The sequence below is a fragment of the Rutidosis leptorrhynchoides genome, chromosome 2 (assembly GCF_046630445.1).
Source record: "Rutidosis leptorrhynchoides isolate AG116_Rl617_1_P2 chromosome 2, CSIRO_AGI_Rlap_v1, whole genome shotgun sequence".
Taxonomy (NCBI): domain Eukaryota; kingdom Viridiplantae; phylum Streptophyta; class Magnoliopsida; order Asterales; family Asteraceae; genus Rutidosis; species Rutidosis leptorrhynchoides.
In genome coordinates this window covers 669,738,444-669,748,939 of record NC_092334.1, presented here as the reverse complement: position 1 = coordinate 669,748,939, position 10,496 = coordinate 669,738,444, and the positions used below count along the sequence as shown (strand labels likewise).

Genomic DNA, 10,496 nt, shown 5'->3' with positions numbered 1-10,496 from the left:
CATACGAGTAGAATTGTTGATGAAACTGAACGAGGATGTAATTGTAAGCATTTTTGTTAAGTAGAAGTATTTTGATAAGTGTATTGAAGTCTTTCAAAAGTTTATAAATACATATTAAAACACTACATGTATATACATTTTAACTGAGTCGTTAAGTCATCGTTAGTCGTTACATGTAAGTGTTGTTTTGAAACCTTTAGGTTAACGATCTTGTTAAATGTTGTTAACCCAATGTTTATAATATCAAATGAGATTTTAAATTATTATATTATCATGATATTATCATGTATGAATATCTCTTAATATGATATATATACATTAAATGTCTTTACAACGATAATCGTTACATATATGTCTCGTTTAAAAATCATTAAGTTAGTAGTCTTGTTTTTACATATGCAGTTCATTGTTAATATACTTAATGATATGTTTACTTATCATAGTATCATGTTAACTATATATATATCCATATATATGTCATCATATAGTTTTTACAAGTTTTAACGTTCGTGAATCACCGGTCAACTTGGGTGGTCAATTGTCTATATGAAACATATTTCAATTAATCAAGTCTTAACAAGTTTGATTGCTTAACATGTTGGAAACATTTAATCATGTAAATATCAATCTCAATTAATATATATAAACATGGAAAAGTTCGGGTCACTACAATTAACACATGATCAAAACATTCATGATATATTATGGTTCAATATTATCATATTCATATTATAAAACTTAACATAATATAAACATGAGCAATAGTAAAAATTATGTTAATGAATTACAAGATTATAGTAATATGGATCATCATCATATATTCATCCAATAAATCATAAGTCAAGTTCATAAAAAAATAATCAACACACACAATCACTAGCAATTCATTAGATAAACACATGAGTCATGTTAAACTTAAAGCGTGGTGATTATTTAGATTTTAACATGCAAGAGAATATAATAATCTAAAACATATTATAATATTTAACATGACTTTCATATATTCACATACATACATAATTCGGATTTTAATATATGTGATTATTCGCTCTGGTACCACATGTTAAACTTATCATAATCATCATGTAATTCATAATAATAATAAAGATTAAAAGATGATACTTACTTGAATTGAGTGATGATGAAGAAGTCATAAGTCCATGATTAGGATATTTGATCTTCTACTTGAAACCTCTCCTTAAGTGATGGATTTCATTAGTGGTAAGAGTAGTGTTGTGTTGTCTCTAATGAGGTGATAAATACGCCTCTATATATAGGAGAGGTCAAGGTATGAATCAACTCCCGGGCTTTATGAAGTGGTCTCTCAATAGTCTCTCATCAAGACTTATTAAGAAGACTTCATTATGGTGGTAACTAAGACTCTTCATACTAGTGATAAATAACTAAATAAAACATAAATACCATGTCTCATAACCTCGTATTACATTAAGAGGATGATTAATGATAACATCTCAAGAGTCTAGTAACATAATGTGTATTAATACATATATTAAATCAATAATCAATACACATAAATATGGTAGGACATTAATATAGGAATAATTCTCACATGTTTACTTTCAAAAGAACCTACAAATTCGAAATATATATAGCGTCCGACTAGTTAAATTTAGTTGTATCTTATACGGTTTAGAGGAACAGATGTAAATTCGAAATATATATTAGGTTATGTAATTGAATTTGGTGGTGTTATTTTCTACACAAACTTTCCAAACTAGTGTCGGGGCCAAAGAGTACACCAGCCATTGTTTCTAGCTAGGTTTTATATTTTGATTCTTTAGTTGAATAACCGTGATTGTTTGATAGTGAACGAGTTTGTAAACTTTTGTGCATTTAACATTTATCTATTATTTTTAAGAAAATATATTTTATGAAAAAATTGAATACAATTCACGGCTAAATAGTAAATACAATGAGAGATATATATACACTACTTATATTTGTTATACACTACCAAAATATTCTTCTAAACTCTCATGCACTATTGAGATTTACAAATCACCATCTAAACATAAACTACACAAATTCTTAGAAAAATGTAATAGACTTTATTAAGAATGTTAAACTAAACTCCAATCATAACAGTTAAAAATGTTAAAATTTCGAATACCATTCAATCTACTAAAAATAAATGCCACTTGTATTTATTGTTTGAAAATTATTTTGTTTCAACTAAGCTATGATGCTTTGAAGATCTAGTAACCTTTACAAAAGTCAAATTTCATCTTTTATACGTAACATCATGAATATCAAGATTGAAGCTCATTATGTTTAAGACATTAAATACAGTTACAGATGGTTCTACGTGGCTAGTGAGAGCATACTACGTTCACTATACGTGGCTCAGATTGACGCAATTTTTTTTTATAAAACGATCCTACTATTTCTATAAATGAGTTGTAATTACTTGCATCCATAAATTTGCTTGAAAACAAAGGGATCAATGAGAACGCGACATGTGACGCGAAAATCACATGTGATTGAAAAAAAAAATTTCAAAAATTTTTTTTTTTTAATTTTTTTTCGAAAATTTTTTTTCCCGAATTTTTTTTTTAAAAAATCACATGTGATTATGCATGTCAATCACATGTGATTGTAAACCCAATCACATGTGATTGTGCATGGCAAATCCAATCACATGTGATTGTACAATTCAATCACATGTGATTGTGCAGGTAAATCACATGTGATTGTAAAAAAAAAATTTAAAAAAAAATTTTTTTTTTTTTAAATTTCGAAAAAAAAATTTTAAAATTTTTTTTTTCAAAAAAAAATTTTTGAATTTTTTTTTTCAATCACATGTGATTTTCGCGACACATGTCGCACTCTCATTGGTCCCTTGAATCTCAACTTAATTTATGTACTCAAATGAATATTCCTCTTCTATAAATAAATCAAATAATCCGAAATAATAATCACTTTTAAGAAAAGTATGACGTTGTTGACTTTTTTGCTATCTATTTGAAGTAGAATACGAAGATTGTACAGTGGACTACGGTTCCAAATACATCACTAATTTAAGGTAAAATCAAAACTTATCCTTTGAATTAAATTGTTCATTCCTGATTTATTGTAACAAGTTTTGGGCCAATTGCTGTAGTCGAAGTGTGATTAATCATGTAAAAGTTTGTCGATTTTTATAAAGAAAAAAAATTGAAAAAAGGGCTCCCATAATTTGAACCCACGAGCATCATGTATCCAAACAAAATTCACTGATGTTTTTGTATTTTAGATATGACATTATTTATATTTATATATGATTTAAATAAATGGCTTATTAAACATTATTTATTTATGCATTAAATAAATCGATTTTTAAGTTTCTAAAACAAGCCCCCAACATTCAAACAAGTGACCTTAGTTTAGGTAGATAGGCACACATGACCACTCCTTGAATCATGATTTTTTTTTTTTTATTAGTAAATCTATTTTCTATTAAAATCCTACAATGATGATGTCATTATTAAGTTAATTCTTTTGTTAGAAAAAAAATTAAAAAACAAAAGAAAAAAATCTATACATAGTGAGTGATGTCATTAATCTAAATAATTTTGAATTAAAATTAAATCTTATTAATTAATTATTATTATTAAATCTTATTAATAATTATTTAATTATTAAAATTAAATAATTTTGAATTATTTTAATTAATTATTTTGAATTGAGTACGGGAAGGTATAAAAGCTAGGTAGAAGAAAATCAATTCTAAATTTAAATTTTAATTTACACTTTTAAAATAAAATGACAATCAATATTATCTCTTATGATTGGATGTGGATTGTTTAATATGCATTATAGGTGTTTGATGAAATGTTCAACTGACGAGTTTCTTAGTCGGACTATGTGACTCCACGAGTCATTAAACTAAATGACTTTAGCATTTACGTTCACTTAATACCTAAAACATATCATTAAACTTTTTCGTTTAAGCAAACTCATGGTTCTACGGGTCATTTAACTAGTTTATTATGTGTGTGTGTGTGTGTGTGTGTGTGTGTGTATATATATATATATATATATATATATATATATATATATATATATATATATATTGCCTTTAAAAAATCGTGAAATGCACCTTAATTTAATAAAAAGAAGAAAAAAAACCATTGTCAAGTCTAGAACTCATGACTAGTAGGCAACATGCCCATTGCGAGTTGAAAAAAAGGGAAAACTTGAAAACATATTGAGAAGTTAAAATATTCAAGCAAGTTATGAACAGTAACTAATTAGATTTATCAATTGGATTTTTTCAAATGAATATATATATATATATATATATATATATATATATATATATATATATATATATATATATATATATATATATATATATATATATATATATATATATATATTGGATCAATCCATAACTAAGCACTAAATGGGGTATAAACTGAATAAGTGAATATGAGCCTCACATTTTAGAAATTCTAATTTTATACTAAAAAATACGGAAGGGTATTTTGGTCATTTTCATAATTTATTTTTCCATAGCTTTTTTCAGGATCAATTAGGGTTCATACAATATCATCACGCTTATCATCATTATTTATCAAAATTCATACTTTCAAAAGTTGATTCCTACAATAAATTGATGTTACATTCATGATCTTAACACTAATCCTAAACTACGTTCATCGTCAATTTCGATTTACATCAACAAATTTGAAGAGTTTGATCTCGAGTTCATGTTTCATTCAAAAACTTCACAAATCGAGGAGTATAGAACGATTTAGACAATCTCGGGATGAAATGAGCATAGATTTGGATTCATTATCACTTGTTTGTACTTCGTGATTCATCGATTCAGATTGAAGAACATCATGGAAATTGCAGATTCCAAGTCAAACTTTGCTCACTTTCAGTCAACTAATTGATTCGAGAGTTTCGTTATGTTTCCGATCAAAGTGATGATCGGAAAGTGTTCCTGGAACGATTTAGAGCAAATTTCGTGTTGGAATCACACACTCAAATGGTTTCCTTTGCGAATTCAAATTGGTGAAGTTCATCTTTTAGATCATTCTCTGCTGCTATTTTATCACAGGAGGAGCAAGATGTGTTGATAGTTTGCTAGTTGGTAAGAAAACTATATAATTTTTTTTCATCAAGTTCTTTTGGCTATTAATTATTTGTTTACTTATTTAGACTAACGTATACACAATATCGTTGCAGGTTGATCTAGTTGTTTATAATATGCTTCATGAAGATCCTGGTAATGTTAATTATTCTGCAGTTGGAGGGTTATCAGATCAGATTCGGGAACTTAGGGAATCTATTGAATTGCCTCTGATGAATTCTGGGCTCTTTTTATGGGTTGGTATCAAACCTCTTAAGGTACGTATTGATGATTTTCAAATATATGGATATAGAAGATTTTTTAAATATGTTAATTTTAGTTTAGAGTTGTACGAAATTTAATGGAAGTGATGTTTTTTTAGGCTGTTCTTCTTTATGGACCTCCTGGTACTCGAAAGACGTTACTAGCTAGAGCAATTGCTAGCAACATAGATGCTAATTTCTTTAAGGTAATCTTATTACAAATTTGTATTTTTATGATATGGATATTGATGAGTATTTTGTTTTTAATGTGTTGGTAATTGTTTGTAGGTCGTGTCAAGTGCGATTATTGATAAGGTCATAGGAGAGAGTGCAAGATTGATCAGGGAAATGTTCAATTATGCACGTGATCTCCAAGTATTTCTTCTACCCTTATATATCGCTATTATTACTTGACATGTGCAGCCCTACAGTTCTTTCAATTTCTCTTTGCTTGACCGATTTATGTATAAACTGGTCGATTCAGTTATGCTCTATGTATATCAGGTCTAAAGCTGTACAAGTATAATGGAGTAATAGTTTAGCTTAAATGGAAATGATATAATGAGTGAGCGGGTCAAAGTCACCCAAGGTGTATTATGAATGCATAAACCCATATAATCATCATTGTATCCTTTGTGAATTCAAACCTGTTTTCACCCATTGCCCACTACCCAATCAGCCTAACTTGCCACCTTTATATTTGCTAGTTGGTTAAAGAGTTAATCCTCCTAATTGATGTATTCATCCATGCAGGACATTGTATGACCAATTAAACCGTTGCGTGACAGCATATGGGAAGAGATTGCTTAAAGCATGGTTTGCTAGACCTTTATATGACATAAACTCAATCATCGAACACCAAGAAGCAGTAGCCGGTGTCAAGGTTTTTCCAATTTTTCCGTTTTCTCATTTATTCATAAGTAATTTATCCAATCGTATAAGTATCTGGAGCGTTTGCTTGCACACATTTTTTCCTGCAGGTAATTTCAAAACTGATTATGTAATCAGTTAATATCGACATCACAATTTAGTTACTAATATTCGTTAATTTTCTATAAAACAGTGAAGCTAGTGGTAGGAATTCAAGTAAAGTGGTTCTATATGAAGTTGCAGCAAAGAAACAACTTCAAGGGTTCTATATGAAGATGCAGCAAAAAAAATAAAAAATAGCATGAATGATAAAAGAAATTTTATGAATGGTAAAAAGAAGGTGATGTATGATTAAAAAAAAAACAGAATGAATGCTAAAAATTTCAGAATGAATGATAAAAAAAAAAATGAGTAAGAATGGTAAAAATTCAGAATGAATGCTAAATTTTTAGTATGAATGATAAAAATATGAGTATGAATGGTAAAATTTTTGTTAAATTACTATGATTGATTATATGAACTTTCAACTTTTGTTGTTTTTTTACCTTTTTAATCACTTTTTATGTACTTATTTGTTGTTATTGTTACTGTCTTTGCTTCATGGCAAGAAAAAAAAAAGTTGTCGATTTTGAATTAGAAGATGAAAGTGAGGATGAGAATGAAGATGCGGATTTCGAAGAAGAACATTCTGATTCGGAATAATTTTTTCATGTTTAAATTTTTCCAGTTTTTTTAAGACCGTACTGTTTGTAATGTTTTTTTTCATTTTTTTTAATACTGTGTAAGAATAATTTGTACTTGTTCTGCTAATACATTTCCAAGTTTTTTAATTTCGGGTGTTTTTTTATCATCCATTGATACCTTTTATCATTCATCATGTTCAACCTTTTATTTTATTGTTTTTTATCAATAATTTTTGTGTGTTTAGTCTATCAGAAAATTTGCAACTCTTTTTTTTATATCTTGTTACGTGCTTTTTTTTTATCATTCATACCATATTTTTATATTCATACCATCGTTTTCATAATTCAGCATCTCAATTATTATCATTCATTACCTCATTATTACCATTCATACTGTTTTTTATTATCATTCATACTGTTTGTTATCATCATTCATTCTATTTTTTTTATCATTCATACCCTATAGTGTATTTTTTTTTATCATTCATAGTGTTTTTTTTTTTTTTTATCATTCATAGTGTTTTTTTATCATTCATAACATATTTTTATCACTCATCATTCATCATGCATAGTATATTTTTATCATTCATAGTGTATTTTTTATCATTCATAGTGTATTTTTTTACCATTCGTAGTGAATTTTTACCATTTATAGTGATTTTTTTATCATTCATAGTGAATTTTTACCATTCATAGTGAGTTTTTACCATTCATAGTGAATTTTTTTATCATTCATAGTGTATTAAGTGTATTATTACGTCATTCATCAGTAACAAACAGTCAAATAATCATGATTAAGTGCATTATTACATCATTCATCAGTAACAAACAGTCAAATAATCAATAATCAGTTTCGTATTTCATCATTCATCAGTAAAAAACAGTCAAATAATCATACAAATTAACGTTATCATACAAATAATCGGTTTCGATTTTATCATTCATCACGTTCTTTTATCATTCGTCAGGTACTTTTATCATTCATCATGTATTTTATCATTCATCACTTTCTTTTATCATTTTCCGTTTATCATTCATCGGCTACTTTTATTATTCATTGGGTATTTTTATTATTTGTAAGATATTTTTATCATTCATTGAGTATTTTTTTATCATTCATCATTTTTCATACAAAATAGTTTCTACTTCAATTTCAAAGAATTGATTTTCATCATTCGTCATAATGTTTTTTTATCATTCATCATTTTTTTTTCATTCATCATGTTCTTTTATCATTCATCAGCTACTTTTATTATTCATGGGGTATTTTTATCATTCATCGGGCATTTTTATCATTCATCGGGTAATTTTATCATTTGTAAGATATGTTTATCATTAATAAGGTATTGTTTCTATCATTCATTAGATAATTTTTATCATTCATCATATTTTCATACAAAATATAATATTTTGATGAATATTATTATCTTATGAATGATAAATGTTTTCTTTATGAATAATAATTGTTTACAAAAAATCACACATCATCTGTTACAATCTAAAAATCACTCTCATATGGGTTGATCTTTAAAAATAATTTGGTCTTTTTTGGTAAAGGAGATAGTACCCCGAAAAAATTTATATCAATCAAAATCAAAAAAATTACAAAAGGGGCGGGCGTTTTGAAGTGACCACCCGAAACACTTTAACAATAGATGACTTACACTAGAAAAACATGAAATCTATACATTTTATCAATGACCTAAAAAATAAAAACCTCTTAGTCTATACATCCACAAATACCATTGTCTAGACCTAAGGCTATGTCGATCATATCCCTGCAAAAAAAAAACACATAATGTACCAAAATCACAAATCATACCTGAACCATCTTCAACAAACAGCAGCTCGAATTCTTCAATAAATTCTTGACTGTTGGCTGCAGTTGACTTTGCCAAAATAACTTCTTTAATATCTCTGATCTTAACAACTTCAATGTACACTTCCAATCTTTGAACTCTATATCTTCAATATCTTTATTCTTTTGCGCTTTAAAACACTTGGAACATGATTCTTTAATATCATCTATCATTGACTTTCGTTGACTTTGCTTTTCCATAATTATGTACCTGCACAAACTAGTAACAAAAACTACCATGAAACTATAACATTCACAATAAGAAGTATACATAATGTATATCCTGATGCATGCATATTCTTAACAAATGGTACAATAAGAAGTGAAAAAAATTACCTAGTAAAAACAAAAATTTTAAGTTCCAGAGATAAATAAAAAGCATCCATTACTTAGCATAGGCAGATTCTTCAAAGCTTTTACAATGGGTCAAGATTACTACCTTCAGAAACAAAAAGCATCACGTTAATTGTTTCACAAACTGTAACTTTTAATGGTTCTCTATTTAGAACAAGATTTGAACAACTCAATATTAATAAGTCCAGATTTCAATTTTATATAATTAAATGGAAAACAAACTACAATGAGTTAAGAATGAACAGTTTGAAGTGCATATTGATGCCTCGAACTCAGCTTGAATCATATGACCAACCTACCAAAACAAGAATATAGCAACAAAATGTTCAAATCACAAATGTCTCAAAATAATAATAATTATTATAATAATAAGATAGGAGATTTAGGACTTACAGATTCATAAAATGAATGTATCTAGTGGGGCTCAAGGTCAGCAATAATACATATCACAACATTCATTGAGACAAATGATCGAACACCTAGTGTGCAATATCGTATGATGTATTCAGTCAATCAAACACTTAAGCATACAATTTTCTAACGAATAATAATAATAATAATAATAATAATAATAATAATAATAATAATAATAATAATAATAATAATAATAAATTAAAGAGAAAACCTTGTAAATCGAACATTCATTGGAAATTCGCCATTGTTATTGAAGATTCATCAAAATAGCCATTGTTTGTTGAATTTGAGTGAGAGAGAAGAGCTGAAGAAGAGATTAAGAAGATGAAGAAGTGATTAAGAAGATGAAGAAGAGCTGAAGAAGAGATTCATATTGTTGTTTGATTTTGTTTTGAGAGGAAGAAATCTGAAGAAAAGATTCATCAGTTAAAAACCCTAATACGTTCTTCAGTATGTAAGTTACAGTATCTGTTGCTTCTTTTGTTATTTGATAAATTGTAAAATGACTATGCTGCCCCTCCGCGTTTTTTATAGGTGAATGAGGTTTTATGATATTTTGTGGTTCACATTTGCTTATCCAGTTTGTACTCGTTTTAATACCAAAAATCTATTTATATATATATATTGAGAGTAGTTCAATTGTTCAATTGTTCAGTTGGGCTTTAATACCAAAAATCTATTTATTGCTTCTAGCAAAACCCGGTATCTATAGGTACAAAAACTAATAAAGAATATGATAAATATCAATTTAACGAATCAAATCAATCGTTATATCAATATTGAATGTGGAATATTTAATGTTAAGTATTCCAACAATATACACTAGAAACTATTAACGTTTTTTTAAACGACAATGAAATTTTTTTTTTTTGAAAAGCAAGTAAAACTTTCATTAATATAATAGGATAATTACAAGCCTTATAATCTATACAATATGTAGATGTAATAAATATGTGGAAGTACGAGAAGACGGA

General features: G+C 27.3%; 1 protein-coding gene across 1 annotated transcript; it reads left to right on the top strand.

The window, feature by feature from the left end:
• Window positions 1-4,776: 4,776 nt before the first annotated feature.
• Window positions 4,777-6,915, top strand: LOC139890253 (26S proteasome regulatory subunit 10B homolog A-like). Its single transcript, XM_071873146.1, has 9 exons — window positions 4,777-4,806; window positions 5,197-5,358; window positions 5,463-5,549; window positions 5,632-5,718; window positions 5,828-5,847; window positions 6,097-6,226; window positions 6,324-6,343; window positions 6,407-6,475; window positions 6,822-6,915. Exons 1-9 carry the CDS (start codon window positions 4,777-4,779, stop codon window positions 6,913-6,915), a joined length of 699 nt encoding a protein of 232 aa, XP_071729247.1.
• Window positions 6,916-10,496: the final 3,581 nt, after the last annotated feature.